This window comes from Neoarius graeffei, chromosome 11 (genome assembly GCF_027579695.1).
Source record: "Neoarius graeffei isolate fNeoGra1 chromosome 11, fNeoGra1.pri, whole genome shotgun sequence".
In the NCBI taxonomy this organism is placed as follows: Eukaryota; Metazoa; Chordata; class Actinopteri; order Siluriformes; family Ariidae; genus Neoarius; species Neoarius graeffei.
Window position 1 is genome coordinate 19664231 of NC_083579.1, and position 24051 is coordinate 19688281.

Sequence of the window (24051 nt, forward strand, 5' to 3'; positions counted from 1 at the left end):
GGGAAACCGGAGCACCCGGAGGAAACCCACGCGGACACGGGGAGAACATGCAAACTCCACACAGAAAGGCCCTCGCCGGCCACGGGGCTCGAACCCGGACCTTCTTGCTGTGAGGTGACAGCGCTAACCGCTACACCACCGTGCCGCCCGCAGAGAAAACTATTTTGGATAAAATTGTTATTGTCCATTACACACTGATCAACCTGTCTGACTCAGTTGTGCCTTTGAATCGAGAATTATTGAAAAGGGAACTGAACATTAACCATTTATTGAAATTATTATTACAAGAATGATTAGAGGTACTATACTGTCTATATATCTACTATATATAGACAGTAGATATAGTACCTATAAAAAAGTATATATAGATATACTACTGTCTATATATCTACTGCTATATATCTACTATATCTAGGTACTATCACAACCTGGCCTGACAATGCACTCTCCAAACTAAAGGACTGCTTTAAACAGACAGATTAGGACTTATTTGAACACCAGGAGCTGGAGACATTCACAGGAACGGTGCTGGACTATATCAAGTTCTGCATCGGGAATGTGACGGTGGATAAAAACATCCGGGTCTTCCCAAACCAGAAACCCTGGATGACCAGCCGGGTCCGCTCACTCCTCAGGGCTCGCGATGCTGCCTTCAGGTCAGGTGACAGAGCTCTGTACAGAGCTGCTCGAGCTGATCTGAAAAGAGGAATAAATAAAGCCAAGGCGGACCATAGGCTGCGCATAGAATCCCACCTGTCCAGCAACAACACACGGGAGGTGTGGCAGGGCATTCAGGACATCACAAACTTCAGAGACTGTGATGCGCCAACAGGAGACTGGAGTGCGCCGCTAGCAGAGGAGCTAAATCGCTTCTTTGCTCACTTTGAAACATCTCAGCAGCACTCATCTGCTCCTGCCCTGCCCCCACCACCACACAGTTCCCACATCACTCCTTTCACTGTACAGGAGCACGATGTCAGATGGGTGCTCCTGGCAGTGAACCCCAAGAAAGCTGCCGGCCCAGATGGTGTACCTGGTAAGGTGCTCAGGGCGTGCACCCACCAGCTCGCCCCTACCTTCACCAGGATCTTTAACCTCTCCCTGGCTCAGGCAGTCATCCCGCCCTGCCTAAAATCTGCAACAATAATCCCAGTGCCGAAGAAGTCTCCCGTCACCAGCCTGAATGATTACCGTCCTGTGGCCCTCACCCCGGTAATCATGAAGTGCTTCGAGAGACTAGTTCTTCAGCACATCAAGGACCACCTCCCCCCAGACTCCAGTTCGCATATCGCACAAACAATCCACAGAGGATGCCATCGCCGTAGCTCTCCACTCTGCGCTAAATCACCTGGAGCAGCAGCAGAGCTACGTCCGCATACTCTTTGTGGATTACAGTTCAGCTTTTAATACAATAATCCCGGACATCCTTATCAGTAAACTGGACACTCTCGGCCTCTCCCCTCTCACATGTGCCTGGTTAAAGGACTTTCTTACTAACCGGCCCCAGACTGTGAGACTTGGCCCCCACTTCTCCTCCACCCACACGTTGAGCACCGGCTCTCCACAGGGCTGTGCTGAGCCCCCTCCTGTACTGCCTCTACACCCACAACTGTAGTTCGACCCACAACAACAACCTCGTCGTCAAGTTTGCTGACGACACCACAGTGGTCAGACTCATCTCAAAGGGAGATGAGGCAGCCTACAGAGAGGAGGTCCTGAAGTTGGCAGCCTGGTATTCAGAAAATAACCTCGCTCTGAACACCAAGAAAACCAAAGAGCTCATTGTTGACTTCAGGAAGCACAGCACCGAACTAGCCCCCCTCTACATCAACAACGTGTATGTGGAGAGGGTACACACCTTCCGGTTTCTCGGTGTCCTCATCTCCGATGACATTTCCTGGTCAGTAAACATCACAGCAGTTATTAAGAAGGCTCAGCAGCGGCTACACTTCCTGAGAGTCCTCAGGAAGTATAACCTAAACTCAAACCTGCTGCTGACCTTCTACTGCTCATCCATCGAGAGCCTGCTGATGTACTGTATGGTACGGCAGCTGCACTGCTGTAGACAGGGAGAGGCTCCAGAGGGTAGTTAAGGCAGCACAGAAGATCATTGGCTGCCCTCTCCCCTCCCTGATGGACATTTACACCTCCCGCTGCCTAAAAACATTATCAAGGACAGCTCCCACCCTGGCTTTGATCTGTTCAACCTGTTGCCCTCAGGGAGGCGCTACAGGTGCATCAGGACAAAGACAAACCGATTCAAAAACAGCTTCTTTCCAAAAGCCATAACCGCCCTGAACTTGGATATGCTCTGACTTTATAGTCTATTTATTTTACTATGTGACTCTCCTCGTGCAATAATTTATAATGTGCAGTACTTTATAAGGGACTCTCTATGCGCAATACTTTTATAATGTGCAATACCTCACTCCATAATGTGAAACACAACACATTCACCTCACCTCAGGACTGTGCACCTTACATACAGCACATGCACCTCAGGACTGTGCACCTTACACACAACACATACACCTCAGGAATGTGCACCTTACACACACCTCAAGTCTGTGCACCTACCTTACCTTGCAATACTTCATAAATGTGTAATATTTTATTTTATAATGTGAATCTCTCGTGCAATAATTTATAATGTGACTCTCTCTGTGCAATAATTTATATGTGCAATGAGCAATACCTCACTCCATAATGTGCAACACAACACATACACCTCAGGACTGTGCACCTTACCCCCCTTACACACTTCCCTCCCCCTTTTTTTTCTCCCCCCTTCCTCTCTCTCTCTCTCACTCTACACGCTGTTTTGCACTGTTATTGGAGATGCTTTAATCTCATTGTACATGTGTATAATGACAATAAAGGCATTCTATTCTATATGACTATCGCTACAACTGAAATGTGCTGATTCTGTTAGTGTTTGTAATTATTGTACCATCCACTATTACATAAAATTAAAATAAAATCTGACAATATTGTTTGAAAGTCTAGATCAAGATATTTTATTTTACAAATAATAATTCAGATACTGTTTTTTTTTTTTTTTTTTTTTTTTAAAGATATTTTTTTGGGCTTTTTGCACCTTTATTGGATAGGACAGTGTAGAGACAGGAAATGAGCGGGAGAGAGAGACGGGAAGGGATCGGGAAATGACCTCGGGCCGGAATCGAACCCGGGTCGCCCGCATTCATGGTATGGCGCCTTAACCACCTGAGCCACGACGCCCCCGATACTGTTTTAACAATAATAACCACCACTGTATAAATGATAGTGCAAATAGCTGTGTAACTAGATGTCCTTCGGGTTGATGAGACATGGAGGGGTGGGGATACCATCTAGCCCATAGTTTAGGTCAGAGCCCTTTGAGAGTAAATGCTTTGGCTTTCGCAACATTCTGTTCCCAAAGGCTGATGTCGGGAAAAAGTCTTTACACAAAGGTTTTCTTGTTTTTGTAGTTTTTTTTTTTAACTGTGCTTCCGTGTCTGGACTTTTCATGAAAAAGAATGTATATTCCAATACGTAGCTAATGCTAGGCCACAAATCTGCACCGTCACTCCAGTCAGTTCGAGGAATTTTGTAGGGATCATAACAGCTAATAAACTCTAATTTCCATGTACATCTATCCTTCGCTTCTTTCTGACTAAGACAGTCCAAGTAATCCAGTAGTAGAGCTTTTTTAGCTGTAGTTTTCTCCGGATAACAGTAACAGATTCCAAACATCTCCGCTTAGCTTCAGTGTGTGAATGGCCAATCAGTGGGTCCTGTATGTGTTAACGATTTTTATGCCATGATTTACAACCAATGGGAGACACCCTTTGTTGGCTGTCCACCAAGCACAGGCTCCCGTGCCACAATGGTGGTTCTAAATATAAATATTTAGAAAATAAAAATGATATAATTACAAAATATATGAAACCTTCAAGAAACAATAAAAAAAATCATAATATATAAATACTGGTTAGAGGTAAAGAACATTATTCAGTGATATCGTTTATTATTAACTCCAATCGTGATATAAAAGTTCCAAGTTTGACACCTGCCCGCTTCAACCACGCTTGCTGGCACACGATGTCCTTGACCCTCATCGCTCTTAGCCAATTGGTATAATTACGTCATTACATGGACCCCTCTGAGCCGAGCTTTTTTAGTACACTCGAACACATGCATACTTCGACGAATTGTAACCAAAAACAAGGAAATTTGACCGATTTCATCAACATATTTTTGTACTTTTATATTTTGTCGTGTTGATAAATACAACTTTTTAATGCATTTTCCATGAAATGAGATGAGCTACTTTAGACTGGTTCCCTGTTCTCTTAGCGCCTGTGTTGCTTAGGTTGCCAGCACTAACTTTTGTCGTCCGATCGGATGATTACCATTAAAAGTTTTACTCATCCTTGCACAGACTTTAATAATCTCAGACGATCGGACATGAGGTTTTTCGAGCATTGAAGAAAGCTCATGATCGAAAACATACAAGCTCACTGGTCATGCACAGTGGAGATAGTGTCATGGCTTGGGCTTGCATAGCTGCTTCTGGAATGGCTTCACGAATCTTTACTGATGTAACTCATGATGGTAGCAGCAGAATAAATTCACAGGTCTATAGATATCCAAGTTGTTAGTTGTTTTCTTTGCTTGATGCAGGCCAATATTTTGACCCTTCTAAAACAGTCATATCTTTTCCACGAACACAGGATACTTCTTTCAACATGGTTGTTTAACCCTCTGGGGTTGAGAGCTTCACCAGTGAAGCTCGACAGGTTTAGAATGAGTAGGTCATGTATTTAGATAAATAACTTCATGAGTTTTTCATCATACAAGCATAATAAATATACTGACAGAAACTTTATACTTTACACTTTCCTATGTGCCCACTGCCAAATAATGTTATAGTTTTTAAATTACCTAAATTAGATGAAACATAAAACTTGGCATCTTACTCAGTCACACCGGAGTCGTCACGCTGAGCTCCTACTTGCACATTCATAAAAGACTATTCACATGGCAATGGCATGATAATCACTTTCACTCTTTTGGTTTCGATTGGTTTCTCTTTCGTGGTGGGAACGCCCACTGTAAACAGGATAAAATCCATCAGACATAATTTAGGCTATTTGGAGGTAAAACCTGTGAGATGGCACACAGATTTTATGTGCTTCGGATGATTCAAGACAGCGATTCAATCCATGATTCAGGACAGCGATTCAATTTCAGGACAGCAAATCAATTCATGATTCAATTCGTGAATCAGGACAGCAATTCAGTTCAATCTTGAGAACTGATGATGTTCACTGAGGATGAGCGGTGCCTTTTTTTTTTTTACTTCAACTCGATCCAACCAAAGATCAGCTTGAGTAAGTGAAAATATTTCTTCTATTTATTACGAGCAGACTGGCTGATATGCATACACAGTAGTGCATACATAGGAAAAATGACTGAGCAGTTATTCCAGAGTTAATAGTATTTTCCTCAAAAATAGTTAATTTGGCTTGATTTTGATTTTAGAGAGTAAAATTTGGAGTTGGAGTAAAATTACAGAGTAATTGTGTAACAGAGTAATAGAGTTGGTTGTGGCTCTGAACTGAGTAAAATAGTACAAGAGTTAATTTCAAGACACACTGAATAGAGTCAAATACCAAAATAAAGACAAATAACAGATAAATGAAGATATTGTAAAAAAAGCGGTTTTAGAACTGTGTTGGAATGTGTGAAAAACAAAACAAAACACTGCCTTACCCATTGCGGCTTGACTTGATGGGATTAAGAGTTAATCTGTGGGCAGTGGGAAGGGTTTTCATCCTTCTCATTGAATGGAATGGAATTTTACACTTCTCATTGAATACTCTCCCACTGCTTTATCCCAAAACAATAGGACATACATTTTTGATGCCCAGTCAACTGACCAAATCAATGGAGCAGATTTAAGTTTTTGTGCTTGATACATTTGGAAGACTGAACAGAATCACCTCAAGTGACCAAAATGGTTCGAAACAGAATTTCATGGGTTTTTTTTTCACACATTCCAACAAAGTTATGAAACTACTTTTTACAACATCTTTATTTATCTTTTATTTTTTTAAAGTACAATCATGACATATATATTACATAGATATTATTGTAGCTGAACTTGTGCTGAGTACAAAAAAGTCATATGACTTTGAAAATACTGCTTAGATTTGTTGAAATTGACAACAAAATCAGAGCAAGCCAAAATTATTAGTGCGCCAGAAAATACCCTCAGACCCCAAAGGGAAGGTACTCAGTGCATTAGTTAAGGTTAAAAGAATTGTTACCAGCTCAGATCGGACTTATTTGTCCAACACATCCCACAGATACTGGATTGGATTGAGATCTGGGGAATTTGCAGGCCAAGTCAACACCTTGAACTCTTTGTCATGTGCCTCAAACCATTCCTGAACAATTTTTGCAGTTTGTCAGGGTGTATAATCCTGCTGAAAGAGACCACTGCCATTAAGATATAATGTTGTCATGAAGGGATGTACTTGGTCTGCAACAATGTTTAGGTAGGTAGGACACATCAAAGTAACATCCACATAAATGCCAGCACCAAAGATTTCCCAGCAAAACATTGTCAAGAGCATCACACTGCCTGTCAGTTTGCCTTCTTATAATGCATCCTGGTGCCATCGCTTCCCCAAGAAAGTGACACACATACTCAGCCATCCATTTGATATCAATGAAAATGTGATTCAGCAGACCAGGCCACCTTCTTCCAATGCGCTATGGTCCAGTTCTGATGCTCATGTGCCCATTGTCGGTGCTTTTAGCAGTGGTCAGGGTCAGCATGGGCACTCTGACCAGCCTGCGGCTACACAGCAAGCTTCAATGCACTGTGTGTTGTGATACATTTCTCTGACACCCAGCATTAACTTTTTCAGCAATTCATGCTACCATGGCTCTTCTGTGGGATCAGACCAGACAGGCTAGCCTTTACTCTCCACACACAGCAACACGCCAATGAGCCACTTTTGGTAGGTATTAACCACTGCACACCAGGAATGACCCAGTCATCTAGCCATCACAATTTGGTCCTTGTCAAAGTCACCCAGATTCTTAGGCCTGCCCATTTTTCCTGCTTTCACTTGATCAACTTCAAGAACCGACTGTTAACTTGCTGCCCCACCCTTTGACAGGTTCCACTACAAGATAGTCAATCACTTTACCTGTCAGTGGTTTTAAATGTTATGGCTGATATACAAACATGATTATTCAAACCCTTTCTCAGTAATCAATGGCGGAGTTTTTATTTGTCATCACAATGGTATTAAATGGTTCTTTTAATTTAATTTAAGATCATGATTCAAAATTTAATTGAAAGACTGTGCAGAAGAATGAGCCAAAATCCCACTTGAACACTGAGATATTACCTTCTTCAAACAGGAAGCATCTTGAAGCTGTCAATCCAAACCAAAAATTCTCCACCAAGTATTAAATCAATTTCATTTAGTGTGTTCAATACTTTCTTCATGTGTCATTCCACTTTATTGCATGTAGATTGTTGGAATGTTATGTTTGCAAAACAAGAATCTTAGATATGAATAAAAAGAAATACATACCAAATAAACATAATGTACACTTAATTTGAATAGTAGTGCACTGCAAGCTGTCTAAACTAGATCACATGTCTGTCTAAGCAAAGAAAATCTTCACACCAACACTCTTAGCTTAGACTTATAATAACAGTGTTTGCTACTCTGAAAGGACAAAAAAAACAAAAACTGTGCGAGACAGTTGATTGGTCATTTCATTTATCAGCCAACTCAACATACCTGATTAACTCTATGACTTTTTATAAAGTTTAAGAAAAAGAAAAGAAAAAATGAAAAAGTTTAAGAAAAAGTTGTGAAAATTCAGAATGGCAAAAACACCAATGTCTAATTACAGTATAGCTGCAAGCAGCAACGACGGGCCCTCACACCTCCGGTTCCGTGACCCATCACACGTTTTCATCATACAATGCACACACATCTGAGATGTGAGACAAAAGCCTGGGTATCTGATGTATGCGCCACCAGTGATGAGGTTTTCTCCCCCCCCCCCCCCCCCCCCATCTGTCCCTCTGAGTTACATGTTTATCCTGGGATTGAGATGCTGGCCTCTTCTGCCCCTCGGACCTGCTTGATCCATCCTGGTGCCCTGTGTCTGGTCGGAGTTTTATCGCCCCACTCCTGTGAAGGACGGCCCCATGAGGACAGTTGAGGGTTATACCTGTTAAAACTGTTAATATTATAGTCAGGCTGTCTGTTGTTGCCCAAATGAGGATGGGTTCCCTTTTGAGTCTGGTTCCTCTCGAGGTTTCTTCCTCATGTCGTCTGAGGGAGTTTTTCCTTGCCACCGTCGCCACAGGCTTGCTCATTGGGGATAGATTAGGGATAAAATTAGCTCATGTTTTAAGTCGTTCAAATTCTGTAAAGCTGCTTTGCGACAATGTTTATTGTTAAAAGCGCTGTACAAATAAACTTGATTTGATTTGATTTGAGTTTTAGGCAATGGGTCATTACTGTCCAGGTCCAAATGGTGGTGCTATACCAGAGGGTCACGTTGGGCATGTGGAGATCATCAGAACCATCATATCCTGTAATCTGTGAAGCTCAAAGCATATCAGGAAATGTATGGTGAATTTATGACACTTCCTGTTTACGTGGCGTAATATACAAATTTATTGTTTCACCATTTCAATATCTTGCAAGATTTCACATATCCCTTCACAATTAAAAGTCAGCAAGATCTTTACATTATGTCTGCCAAATATGGCATGAATGCAACAAACTGCCTTGGAGGAGTACGTCAGAATGTAACATGTGTCAAAACACACAAAACCAAAAATATCTCACTTCCTGTTGAGTATGGCTGATGCAATGTATATGGCAATTTTGCTCATCTAGTGGCACTCCACACACCTACCAAATTTGACATGGATAGGTGAAGCTGTATACCAGGCAGGAGTCTCAATGACATATGGGGGCACTATGGATTCCCCCGGACACACGTGAGGTCAAGCCCCCATCACTGAGTCGCGCAGTGCATGACTGACGTGTACCAAATTTCACAAGTTTTCAAGTATGTACAAGCTGTCAAATCTGTATTTTTGAATTAAATGGCACTACGGAGTTAATGAAGTCCACCTCGACTAATTTACCATATCACCTCAAATTATATCATAGGACAAATGTATGTGCAAAGTTTCTTGAGTTTTTAGCCATCAGAAGCCGGGAAAACAGCACCGGGAAATTTTGAAATCCCACATTCCATCCAGCATGGGTAACTTCCTATTGGGCGGAGTTAAATACAAGTGACAAGTGACCTTTGTCCCGTATCACGAGTATCGATCACACCAAATCTTGTGCCGATCCGAGCAACTTCATGTCAACCACAGCTTGTTCTCAGGGGCGCTATAGAGCTCCAGTATCATACACAGTCCCTTGTTCAATGAAACTTTGTGATTTTATGCACATTTGATCAGTGTGCCAAAATTCGTGAGTTTTCGAGCATCACAAGTGCCTCAAAAACGAGTTTTCGCGTGGAGAAAAAAAAAGAAGAAAAAACACGCAGAAAACAACAGGGCTTTGCACCTACAGTGCAGGCCTATGGGCAGTACCTCGGTGCTCGGGCCCTAAATATAGCCACTAGTGGTGATAAAGGGCCCTTGCACGCAAGGCCTATTGTTTTGGGCATGTTTTTTCTTCTTATCTTTTTTTCTCTCCGCATGCCAACTCATCTGCCAATGGAGGGACAATGTTCCCTCCAAAACTCATCTCATCTCATTATCTCTAGCCGCTTTATCCTGTTCTACAGGGTCGCAGGCAAGCTGGAGCCTATCCCAGCTGACTACAGGCGAAAGGCGGGGTACACCCTGGATAAGTCGCCAGGTCATCACAGGGCTAACACATAGACACAGACAACCATTCACACTCACATTCACACCTACGGTCAATTTAGAGTCACCAGTTAACCTAACCTGCATGTCTTTGGACTGTGGGGAAAACGGAGCACCCAGAGGAACCCCACGCGGACATGGGGAGAACATGCAAATTCCGCACAGAAAGGCCCTCATCGGCCACGGGCTCGAACGTGGACCTTCTTGCTGTGAGGCGACAGCACTAACCACTACGCCACCGTGCTGCCCCTCCAAAACTCATGAACATCAAATTAGCTGTGTGGCAACCAAAGCAATAAATTTTGAAATAGAGGGCACTATGTAGCTCACGAGGCCAACCTATGCTAACTCGCAGTATCATCTCAAAAGGTATCCCTGAACAAATGTCAGAGGAAGGTTCCATGCGATTTTAGCCATCATAAGCCCCTCAAAACAGTGTAGGAAAATTTCAATATCCCATATTCCATCCAATATTGGCTGCCATAATGTCCTCATTTGAGCTATCCACTATTCCTTCACAATTTATCATCCCGTATGTCTCAAGTTTATACCAACCAACTTTCATGGAAAACTGATGAACTGCCCAGAAGTGCAAAAAAGTATGCAAAAAATAGTTAAACAACACAAATTCCAAAATGGCCAACTTCCTGTTTGGCGGTGCTAATATAATCGAAAGGGAAATATGTCTGCCATAGTGAGGACAATGTTCCTGCCAAAACTCATTAACATCAGATGAACGTTGTGGCATCCAAAGCTATAAATTTGAATCCAAAATGTTAGGGGGCACTATGATGTCTTCTAGCATCACCCAAGGCAAATAACCTAAGAATAATAAACTTTTGCCTTAATTTCACAAGTGCACGAAATTTCCTGAATTTCTGAATATTTCCAAGGTGTCAAATCTGTATTTTTGAATATGTAGGGGGTGCTATGTAGTTAATGAAGCACACCTAGACTGATTTACCATATCAACTCAAATTGTATCTAAGGACAAATGCATGTGCAAAAGTTCCATGAGATTTTAGCCATGGTGAGCCCCTCAAAACAATACGGGAAAGTTTAAAAATCCCACATTCTATCCAGAATGGCTGACTTCCGGTTGGGAGGAGTCAAATACAACCAAGTGAACTTTGTCCTGTATCACACAAGTATCGATCACATCAAATCTTGTGCCGATCTGATCAACTTCATCTCAACCATAGCTTGCTCTCAGGGGAGCTGTAGAGCTCTGGAATCATGCCCAGTCCCTTGCTCAATGTAACTTTGTAATTTTATGCACAGTTGATCAGTGTGCCAAAATTCTTGAGTTTTGAAGCATTGCAAGTGCCTCAAAAATGAATTAGCACAAGGAGAAAAATAAATAAATATAGCCACTAGCGGCAATAAAGGGCTCTCACACTTTAGGCCAAGACTCTATCCCTGAGTAGCAGTGACCAGGAATGTGTGTACCAAATTTAATGAGTCAGAGTTTTTCGGCAATGGAATCATTACTGTTCAGGTCCAAATGGTGGTGCTATATCAGAGGGTCAAATTGGGCATGTAGATATCATCAGAACCTGATGTCCTATAACCTGTGAAGTTTTAGCTACATCAGGCAATGCACGGTGAATTTATGACACACTTCCTGTTTGTGTAGCGTAACAAATTTTTTGGTTCGCCATTTCAACATCTTGCAAGATACCGCAAATCCCTTTGCAAATTAAAATCAGCAACATCGTGACATGACTGATACCAAATATGGCATGAATCCAACAACCCATCGAGGAAGAATACATCAAAAGGTAACATGTGTTTTGGCAATGGAGTCAATACTGCCCATGTCCAAACGGTGGCGCTATATCTTTGGGCATGTGAAGATCTTCAGAATCATGATATCCTATAACCTGTGAAGTTTGAACTGTATTAGGCAATGCATGATGAATTTATGACTCACTTCCTGTTTGCGTGGTGTAACGTATAAATTTATTGGTTTGCCATTTCAACATCTTGCAACATAATGGAAAACCCTTCGCAATTTAACATCTGCAACATCTTCCAATGACATATACCAAATATGGCATGAATCCAACAAACCCCCTAGGAGGAGTTCGTTAAAACGTAACGTGTCAAAACTCAAAAAAACAAAAATATCTCACTTCCTGTTGCGTATGGCTGATGCAATGAATATTGCAAATTTGTTCATCTCAGGGCACTCCACACACTTACCAAATTTGACATGGATAAGTGAAACTATATACCAGGCAGGAGTCTCAATAACATATGGGGTTGCTATGGAATCCCCCGGACACACCTGGGGTCAAGCCCCTATGATTGAGTAGCGGTGTGCATGACTGAGGTGTGTACCAAATTTCATGAGTTTTCGAATATGTACAGGGTGCCAAATCTGTATTTTTGAACGAGGTGGCGCTATGGAGTTACTGAAGCCCACCTAGACTGATTTCCCATGTCAATTCAAATTATATCAGAGGACAAATGCGTGTGCAAAGTTTCATGAGTTTTTAGCCATCGTAAGCCCCTCAAAACAGCGCGGGAAAATTTCTAAATCCCATATTCCATCCAGCATGACTGACTTCCTGTTGGGCGCAGTCAAAGACAACCAAGTCAGCTTTGTCCTGTATCACATGAGTATCGATCACACCAAATCTTGTGCCGATCCGAGAAACTTCATCACAATGAAGAAACTTGTTCTGTCCATGTCCACATGGTAGCACTATACCAGAGGGTGCTTTTGGGCATGTCGATATCTTCAGAAGCATGATATCCTATAAACTGTGAAGTCTGAGCCGTATCTGGCAATGCATGATGAATTTATGACTCACTTCCTGTTTGCGTGGCGTAAAGTAGAAATTTACTGGTTCGCCATTTCAACATCTTGCAACATATCACAAATCCCTTCACAACATCAGCAACATCTTGACATGACTTATAACAAATGTGGCATGGATCCAACAAACCACCGAGGAGGAGTTTGTTAAAATGTAACACATGTCAAAATGCACAAAACCAAAAATATCTCTCTTCCAGTTGAGTATGGCTGATGAAACATACAGGCAATTTTGTTCGGCTCCGGGTACTCCACACACCTACCAAATTTGACATTGATAGGTAAAACTATATACTGGGCAGGAGTCTCAATGATATATGGGGGCGCTATGGAGTCCCCTGGACACACCTGGGGTCAAGCCCCTATTGCTAAGTAGCGGTGCGCATGACTGACGAATGTACCAAATTTCATGAGTTTTTGAATATGTACAGGGTGTCAAATCTGTACTTTTGAACTAGGTGGTGCTACAGAGTTAATGAAGCACATCTAGCCAAATTTACCATGTCACCTCAAATTGTATCATAGGACAAATGTATTTGCAAAGTTTCATGAGATTTTAGCCCCTCAAAACAGTGCGGGAAAATTTCAAAATCCCACATTCCATCCAGCATGGCTGACTTCCGGTTGGGCGGAATCAAATGCAACCAAGTGAAATTTGTCCTGTATCACAAGAGTATCCATCACACCAAATTTCGTGCCGATCTGAGCAACTTCATCTCAACCATAGCCTGTTCTTGGGGGCGCTATAGAGCTCCGGAGAAAAAAAATAATTAAAAAAATAAATAAAGAAGAAGAAGAAACAGGACGAAAACAATGGGGCTTTGCACCTATGGGGTGCACCTTTGCATCTTGGTGCTTGGGCCCTAAAAATAATACGAAAAAACATGCAGAAAACAATAGGGCTTCTCAGTCCCTAAAAATGTTAGTGAATACAATAGGGCCTTGCACCTCCAGTGCTCGGGCCCGAGTAGTAATAATAATAACAAAAAAATGCTAGTGAATACAATAGGGCCTTGCACCTCCAGTGCGTGGACCCTAATTCGGGCCCTAGCACCTCTGGTGCATGGCCTCTGGTTTCCACCAGAGGCCGCTGTACTGGAGGTGTAAGGCTCTAATAACAAAAAATCTCTAGAAGAACAATAGGGCCTTGCACCTCCAGTGCTTGGGTCCTAATAAGAAGAATCAGAGCAGAAACAAAATGGCCTTGCACCTCCAGTGCAGCAGCCTCTCGTGGACATCAGAGGCCTTGCACCTCAGGTGCTCGGGCCCTCATAACAAAACATTGGAGCAGAAACAATAGGGCCTTGCACCTCCAGTGCAGCAGCCTCTGGTGGATGCCAGAGGCCTTGCCCCTCCAGTGCTCAAGCTCTAATAACAAAAAACCTGCACAAAAACAAAAGGGCCTCGCACCTCTGGTGGAGCAATCTGTGGTGGACACCAGAGGCCTTGCACCTCCAGTACTCGGGCCCTGAAAATCTGTACAAAACAAAAGGGCCTTGCACCTCTGGTGCTCGGGTCCTAAAAATTGGTACAGAAACAATAGGACCTTACACCTCTGGCACAGTGACCTCTGGTGGACACCAAAGGCCTTGCACCTCCAGTGCTCGGGCCTTTAAAGAAGAGAATGAGCTAGTTTTTAAGCAAGGGTTCACTCAACTAGAAAACTAAAGCAGATGATCGATTCAGCCCAACACCCAAATTTTAAAAAGCTTAAAAAAAAGTTTAAAAAAACCTAAGGCTGCCCATATCCATTAAAAACATCATGGTTCTCCCCCAACATTTCTCAGTGCATGGAGCTTCTGCTGTTGGAATGGAATGCACAGAGTTGATGCAGCCAATGAATAGCAGTGACAGTGAGATAAGGACAAAGGAGAAAAGAAGGTGGATAAAAAGGGGGAGAAGGAAGAAGGTGGGATCTTACTTTGGGAGTGGGGCAGGAGGCAGTGGACAGACGGGACTGCTGAGCACGGGGAGATTCTGAGGGGGTAGTACTGAGAGAGGCTGTGTCCCGTGGTAACACCTGAACACCCCGAGAAATAATGGCATCTGGAATCTATGGGATGGGGGGGGGAAAGAAGTTTAAAAGTTATGAATATATATTTAGCAGCATCAGAGAAAAAACAACTGCAATATCACGGACAAGAAAAAAATGACCAGCTGGTCTGGTTGCTTTACTCTCGTTCTCCAAAATACAATATATACATGCAGTTCTTTATGAAACCTTTAGCAGAAAAAAAAAATTACACCACATTATGGGTTTAATCCAACATCTCAAATTGATACATCCAGGTTAGCATATTTTCAATTTCTATTATGGCTAGTTAAGAGCAAATGCACAGAAAAATCGAGCAAACGGTGGCCACAAGTCAAAACCTAACCTCCCCTCATTATGAGTTTGCAGGTAGATATTGATGAGTACTTGAAGGTTCTGGGGTTTATTTTTCGAAGCAAATCAAATTTTGTGAAAAAAAAAATCAAGAATTTTGATTTCGCCATCACACGGGCTGAAAATAAGGTAAAACACGCAGGTCCCAAAACTTGGCTCACAGAGTAAAATTCTGGCTTCTGATTACTCACTCAACACCATATTTGGTTAAACCAGATATCAAACAGTTCATCTCTTTAAATTTCCGGATTAAGAGGATGTTTGTGACAGCAATAGAGGATATTCTTTCAGAACCACCTGACAACAAGGCGATTTACTGGCAAACGAAAAATCAAACTTTCTTCTTGGGCTCACTTTTCAAATGGGTTCAAATTAAGGTTATACCTTCTGGAGAGGTCATATTTTAGCAATATGCAAAAGTTATGCTGGCTTTTCGACCGAGAGGTTAAAAAAATTACACACGAATCTGATGGAATTCAATGTAAATTAACTAGAACGTGACCCCACTGTGTGATGTTGTAAACTCAAACTGACTTATTTAAAAAAAAAAAAACAGCTACAACTCAGAACGAATATCATGCTTTTTAACATGTTTGAGGTCTGAATAAAAGCTTACCAGTACTAGTTATTGAAATTCTGTGCAATCCAATGGTTCTACAAACATACAAGTAGATGGTAGTTTAGTGAAGACTTTCCACTCGTACCGAAATGTCAAAACACCCGCTTGAATACTTGCTGATATCAAACACTCGTCAGAAACTGTCTTCAAAGCCATAGATGAGATGAGAAATCTGCATTGGAATTCCTTAAATAATAAGCGGACAATAGTGTAAAACTCCGTTCTTTGATTATGATTTGAGTCTTTGCTTGCAATCTCTGCAATCAGTGATTCTACAGGAGCTGTCAAGAATTCAGTGAACTGTAGCTGATAAAGGTAATAACACTGGTGGTGATGCATGACATTTGCCAACGTTTGAGCCTTTAGATTTCATTGATAAAGCTGAATATGTGTCACTCGGCTGAGATTTTTAGAATGCAAAGAACATGCCCCGAGTAGAAATATTCTTATTGATCTTTTTATTTATTAGTTATTTATTTTTATATAACCCCTCCTCCCCCGCACCCCCCAACCCCTAGAAAAAAAAAAGTTAACGCTGTTCTCACCCCAATGTCTCCCACACCTTGGGCCTGTTCGCTTATATTTTGTCTACTTCAAAGATTATAATCAAAAGACAGAATTAAATGTTATTAGTTCTTAAGTTAATCTAGGAGCCCAACAGATGGGCTCCTGGTTAATCAGTGTACAAAACAACCAGCAGATATCGCATGGTCCATGATTTCAGCTAAGGATTCCAGTGGGCAATGCTCGTTCTCAAGTGACAAGTTTCTTACTGCGTAGCAGATTTTGAGCTTTTTCTCCCATCTGATTTCCCAGCGCGCATTATCCATAACCATTGGCGGGGAGGCGGTACGGACGCTGCAGCTGAGGAATCAGCCTTTGAAGACATGTGTGAGGAAGTTATGGGCAGCTTGAGTTTGCAGCACCCTGTCTACTATGATCGCTACAATCTGTGTGAGATGAGGGCAAAGTCAAAGCTGTCAACCTTTACTGCGAACATGCTTCACAATATCTGCAAGAGGTTCAATATCGACACCTCTGATGTAAAGTCTAAAAAAGAAAGCGCCATACCTTAGCAAGTTGGAGGAATTTCTGAAGCAATGTAATTGTTATAAATAAATACTGTGTCTTGAACGGTTCTCTTGTGCTCAACTGATAAAACAAATTAGGGTTAATCCTCTCTAAAACCGGCAGACAGTAAAGGTGACTGTAGTAGTGTCCCAAGAAAAGGTGAGTGTTCACTTTGGCTTGATAGATTTTCACAAAACGAATTTTTAGATTTGTCTATCAATAATTTTTTAGCTGTGTGCAGTCCAGTTTGCGCGCGCCCATCTATTTAATCATAACACAATCAACCAGAAGTCAAAATTTATATGATATACAGTGGGGCAAAAAAGTATTTAGTCAGCCACCAATTGTGCAAGTTCTCCCACTTAAAAAGATGAGAGAGGCCTGTAATTTTCATCATAGGTACACTTCAACTATGAGAGACAGAATGGGGGAAAAGAATCCAGGAAATCACATTGTAGGATTTTTAATGAATTAATTGGTAAATTCCTCAGTAAAATAAGTATTTGGTCACCTACAAACAAGCAAGATTTCTGGCTCTCACAGACCTGTAACAACTTCTTTAAGAGGCTCCTCTGTCCTCCACTCGTTACCTGTATTAATGGCACCTGTTTGAACTCGTTATCAGTATAAAAGATACCTGTCCACAACCTCAAACAGTCACACTCCAAACTCCACTATGGCCAAGACCAAAGAGCTGTCAAAGGACACCAGAAACAAAATTGTAGACCTGCACCAGGCTGGGAAGACTGAATCTGCAATAGGTAAGCAGCTTGGTGTGAAGAAATCAACTGTGGGAGCAATTATTAGAAAATGGAAGACATACAAGACCACTGATCATCTCCCTCGATCTGGGGCTCCACGCAAGATCTCACCCCGTGGGGTCAAAATGATCACAAGAACGGTGAGCAAAAATCCCAGAACCACACGGAGGGACCTAGTGAATGACCTGCAGAGAGCTGGGACCAAAGTAACAAAGGCTACCATCAGTAACACACTACGCCGCCAGGGACTCAAATCCTGCAGTGACAGACGTGTCCCCCTGCTTAAGCCAGTACATGTCCAGGCCCGTCTGAAGTTTTCTAGAGAGCATTTGGATGATCCAGAAGAGGATTGGGAGAATGTCATATGGTCAGATGAAACCAAAATAGAACTTTTTGGTAAAAAGTCAACTTGTTGTGTTTGGAGGAGAAAGAATGCTGAGTTGCATCCAAAGAACACCATACCTACTGTGAAGCATGGGGGTGGAAACATCATGCTTTGGGGCTGTTTTTCTGCAAAGGGACCAGGACGACTGATCCGTGTAAAGGAAAGAATGAATGGGGCCATGTATCATGAGATTTTGAGTGAAAACCTCCTTCCATCAGCAAGGGCATTGAAGATGAAACGTGGCTGGGTCTTTCACAGCATGACAATGATCCCAAACACACCGCCCGGGCAACAGAGTGGCTTCGTAAGAAGCATTTCAAGGTCCAGATCTCCAAGCTCCAGATCTCAACCCCATAGAAAATCTTTGGAGGGAGTTGAAAGTCCGTGTTGCCCAGCGACAGCCCCAAAACATCACTGCTCTAGAGGAGATCTGCATGGAGGAATGGGCCAAAATACCAGCAACAGTGTGTGAAAACCTTGTGAAGACTTACAGAAAACGTTTGACCTCTGTCATTGCCAACAAAGGGTATATAACAAAGTATTGAGATGAATTTTTGTTATTGACCAAATACTTATTTTCCACCATAATTTGCAAATAAATTCTTTAAAAATCAGACAATGTGATTTTCTGGATTTTTTCTCATTTTGTCTCTCATAGTTGAGGTATACCTATGATGAAAATTACAGGCGTCTCTCATCTTTTTAAGTGGGAGAACTTGCACAATTGATGACTGACTAAATACTTTTTTGCCCACTGTATATTTATTTCACTTATTTCTTTTTATTGAAATTAAACGTTTAATTAATTATGATTAAATGATCACATGCGTTGATCGAATACTTGCTGCCTTTTTGTAGTGTGTATGTTGACACTCGTGTAACGTAAAAAATACAATAAAAACTGAGCTGTTTAATGAGTATAATTAATTTTATTCTCAACGATGCACTTAATGATGGCGGGGGGTGTTGAGGTGAGGTGCAAAAACGGGTCAGATGAACGCTCACGCCGAGCTGGGGGGGCTTCGTTTAAAAAAAAAGTTATGTATAAATATTTTAAAGAGATGTTGGTAGCTTTTTTTAAACATTTAGTGAAAATTATTCTGTCAATTGCATCTTTCCTTCACTTGACAAAGAATAATTCTTTATTTAGATAATCACAAAGCCTAAAAGACAAGGCCCAAGACCTTCTTGATTTTTTTTGTTTGTTTGCCTTTTTTTTTTTTAAATATTATTTTTATTCGGGAGGTTCGAATATCGAGTTTTATTGTGTACGCTGAATTGGGTGCAGTAAGAACTGTGATTTTTTTAAATCACATGTTGATACTAATACATCATTGCATGACTGTAACGTACACACTTTGTGCTGAGAAGTTGCAAATAAATTTGTACGAAGTTCTAGTCGAAATATGTTCCTGTGAAGGTATAAAAGTACGATAACATTCAAAAGTGTGCTTTACTATTCCAGCGTTCATCTCGGATCCGAAATCAGCTGGAACAATGGTGATATTTCCTACTGGTTGCCCAAATGACACTCGAAATGATCAAACATGACACTAAAATGTAATTCTCCGGTTCATCAAGTAAACAAGATGAACCGGAGAATTACATTTTAGGACAAATTATCACCCTCTGACTTTGAGCAGTGTTATTTCTAAGCAACGATTTGCTCTAGGTAGGTTCACTGTGCAAGTTGGGTTACAATAACTTATTAAAATAGCAATAAGATTTTTGTAAACTAATCCAGAGAGGTTAAGCAGCAGTCACATATCAGGCAAATTATCGCTCGATTCGCCACAATTTGACCACAAAAATTCAAGCACTTGGTAAAATATCCAGACAAATTTTTTCACAGCATTAATACAACCCCGATTCCAAAAATGTTGGGACAAAGTACAAATTGTAAATAAAAACGGAATGCAATAATTTACAAATCTCAAAAACTGATATTGTATTCACAATAGAACATAGACAACATATCAAACGTCGAAAGTGAGACATTTTGAAATTTCATGCCAAATATTGGCTCATTTGAAATTTCATGACAGCAACACATCTCAAAAAAGTTGGGACGGGGCAATAAGAGGCTGGAAAAGTTAAAGGTACAAAAAAGGAACAGCTGGAGGACCAAATTGCAACTCATTAGGTCAATTGACAATAGGTCATTAACATGACTGGGTATAAAAAGAGCATCTTGGAGTGGCAGCGGCTCTCAGAAGTAAAGATGGGAAGAGGATCACCAATCCCCCTAATTCTGCGCTGACAAATAGTGGAGCAATATCAGAAAGGAGTTCGACAGTGTAAAATTGCAAAGAGTTTGAACATATCATCATCTACAGTGCATAATATCATCAAAAGATTCAGAGAATCTGGAAGAATCTCTGTGCGTAAGGGTCAAGGCCGGAAAACCATACTGGGTGCCCGTGATCTTCAGGCCCTTAGACGGCACTGCATCACATACAGGCATGCTTCTGTATTGGAAATCACAAAATGGGCTCAGGAATATTTCCAGAGAACATTATCTGTGAACACAATTCACCGTGCCATCGGCCGTTGCCAGCTAAAACTCTATAGTTCAAAGAAGAAGCCATATCTAAACATGATCCAGAAGCGCAGACGTCTTCTCTGGGCCAATGCTCATTTAAAATGGACTGTGGCAAAGTGGAAAATTGTTCTGTGGTCAGACGAATCAAAATTTGAAGTTCTTTATGGAAATCAGGGACGCCGTGTCATTCGGACTAAAGAGGAGAAGGACGACCCAAGTTGTTGTCAGCGCTCAGTTCAGAAGCTTGCATCTCTGATGGTATGGGGTTGCATTAGTGCGTGTGGCATAGGCAGCTTACACATCTGGAAAGACACCATCAATGCTGAAAGGTATATCTAGGTTCTAGAGCAACATATGCTCCCATCCAGACGACATCTCTTTCAGGGAAGACCTTGCATTTTCCAACATGACAATGCCAAACCACATACTGCATCAATTACAGCATCATGGCTGCGTAGAAGAAGGGTCCGGGTACTGAACTGGCCAGCCTGCAGTCCAGATCTTTCACCCATAGAAAACATTTGGCGCATCATAAAACGGAAGATACGACAAAAAAGACCTAAGACAGTTGAGCAACTAGAATCCTACATTAGACAAGAATGGGTTAACATTCCTATCCCTAATCTTGAGCAACTTGTCTCCTCAGTCCCCAAACGTTTACAGACTGTTGTAAAGAGAAAAGGGGATGTCTCACAGTGGTAAACATGGCCTTTTCCCAACTTTTTTGAAATGTGTTGTTGTCATGAAATTTAAAATCACCTAATTTTCTCTTCAAATGATACATTTTCTCAGTTTAAACATTTGATATGTCATCTATGTTCTATTCTGAATAAAATATGGAATTTTGAAACTTTCACATCATTGCATTCCGTTTTTATTTACAATTTGTACTTTGTCCCAACTTTTTTGTAATTGGGGTTGTATATCATATCTACAGATCAGTAAACTTGAATTTGGAGTCATTTGGTGGATGAGCCTGTTTCAAAAATTTGGTTTACATTTAAACCCTAAATTGCAGAGCTGCCAATTGGATAGAAAAGAATGCTCTCAATCACCGTCACAGAGATGATTTTAATCTAGAAATTTGGCCTTGATAAAGTGTTAGATATCCATTTTATAAGAGGTATATATGTTATTTTAACAGTAGCCGAACTGATTTCGATCAAACACCCCATTTTACTAGGTCGTCGGATTCTGCCTGAATTTCAGGCCTCTGACAGGCCAAATCAAAATTCTTGATTTTTACACAAAAATCAGCTGGAATCAAGAAACAAATCCCAGGACCTTTGACAACACATGGTTGTCCTATGAACTGAAAAAGAGCATAGGTTAAGTTTTGAGCTGTGGCCATGATTTTACGAATTTGCTCAATTTTTGTGTGCATCCTCTCTTAAAACCAGGATCTAAATAAAAAGCGTTACATATAGTCAGGTCATATGACAGAATTTTTGTAATTTTGCCTCAGTACACCACCACAATGGAGTTAAAATGAAGCAATCAAGATGTGATTGAAATTTTCAGATTTAATTCAAGGAGCTTAGCAAAAACATTAAACTAACCATTTAGCCATTTTTTTACATTATCCCTCCATTTTCATACACTCAAAAATACTTTGAAAATTGACTGATAAGCAGTTTCATGGCCTGTTTCCTCATTATTTTCTGACAAGTTAACACTAGAATTCCAGTGGGCTACGAGAATTTTTGTCCCAGGCCAAAGGGGGTGCCCCTCCACTGTATCCCCACACAAGCTCACACCTCCCTCTTCAGCGCAGTTATCATTTATGCAACTTTACATTGATATGCAAATGTTCAGTGCTTGTCAGTTTCAGTGAAGCAGCACCTGAGAAAGAGAAGAAGGAAAAAAAAGTGTGCACGTGCTTGACACAAGTGCGATACACACATTAGTGCAGAATGTTTGAAACAGAGTATTAGATGGTGCTTTTATGCAAGAATAAAATTGAGTAAATAAAAAATGACTCCAATGACGTTTTAGTATATTTAGTGAAGGAAACGGTGAGGACAATAGAAAATGAGAATAAGAAAAAAATTAAATTCAAGTGTAAACTGTGTGAAGTCAAAACCAATGGTAATGGAAATATTAATGCTAATTTGTAGATGTTTAAAAATATGCTAATGTTAAGTTCAAGACAGACACCAAACAGTGTAAAAATAAGCAATACTGTGCATGAATGCACTAAATGAGTGCTGTTCATTGAACGTGCTTATTTTTCATAAACTGAACAAATCAGTTTGCAAATAATGAATGCGAATGTGAGTATAATTCACTTGTTTGAGGGAGAGTATTTGGAAACAACTGTTTTTCTCTGTGACAGCTCGCCCAACAGAAGTAGAAATAATCAGCAAAAATTAACTTTCATATTGTGATATGAAATATGATGGATTACAATGTCTTGGGATGGGACCTCAGAAAATGATTATGTGACCACCTTGACTTTCTTGCGTGTTCCTTGTCTTGACCAGTGTTGCTTTATGGTGATGTGCTCTGATGCGCTGGTTGTAATGCGATTGATTTGCTTAGATCAGTGAAGTAGACTGCATTCTTTTGTCTCCAGTAAAGTAACCCAGCCATTGGGGTTGCACAAGCCAGTGCATTCTTAGTGGGACTGAGCTGGGAAGGATACGCAGCAGGTTAGGATGATGAACAGTAAAGATGGAACTGTATTGACAAGTAAGGAGTGCGTGTTGAGAAGATAGAGGCAGTACTTTGAGGGGATGATGAATGAAGTAAATGAGAGAGAGATAGAGAGAGAGAGAGAGAAGGAAGAATGAATGGTGTGGGGATTGTTGATCAGAATTTATTGCTTTCGTTTATTTAAAAGGAATTTAATTTAGGGATTGTGAATCAGGAAATGCAGTGGATTATAGCAAGGATGACGTGAGGACAGCTACAAAGATAATGAAAAATGTAAACGCGGGGAGTCCAAATGATATACCTATGGAAGCATGAAGCTGTTTAGGAGAGATGGCAGTAGTGTTTTTAACTAGATTGTTTAATACAATCTTGGAAAGTGAGAGGATGCCTGAGAAGTGTAGAAGTGTAGGCTACTGCTACCGATTTTCAAAAATAAGGTTGATGAGCAGGGAGGGCTGTATAGAGGTATAAAGTTGACCAGTCATACCATGAAGTTATTGGAAAGAGTAGCAGAATCTAGATGAAGAAGAGAGGTGGTGATTAGTGAGCAGCAGTATGATTTCATGCCAGGAAAGAGCACGACAGATGCAATGTTTGCTTTCAGAATGTTGATGGAGAAGTATACAGGTCAGAAGTAGTTGTGTTGTGTCTTTGTGGACTTAGAGAAAGCATATGACAGGGTGCTGAGAGAGGAGGTATGGTATTATATGAGGAAGTCAGGAGTGGCCGAGCAGTATGTAAGAGTGGTGTAGGATATGTATGAGGGCAGTGTGACAGTGTTTAAGTGGGCAATAGGAGTGATGGATGGGTTCAAGGTGGAGGTGATATTACATCAAGGATCGATTCTGAGCCCTTTCTTGTTTGCAGTGGTGATGGACCAATTGATGGA

At 41.1% G+C, this 24051-nt stretch overlaps 1 protein-coding gene across 24 annotated transcripts in view; it reads right to left on the reverse strand.

The window, feature by feature from the left end:
* gphna (gephyrin a) overlaps positions 1-24051 on the reverse strand; it is a 471572-nt gene that overhangs the window by 236440 nt on the left and 211081 nt on the right. For all 24 annotated transcript variants that reach the window (XR_009655626.1, XM_060933582.1, XM_060933586.1 and 21 more), the window contains one exon: positions 14665-14796. Coding sequence is in view for 23 of the 24 variants with exons in the window: in XM_060933582.1 (XP_060789565.1) it covers positions 14665-14796 (132 nt within the window). In the remaining variant the exon portion in view is untranslated. The remainder of the gene's footprint in view (positions 1-14664; positions 14797-24051) is intronic.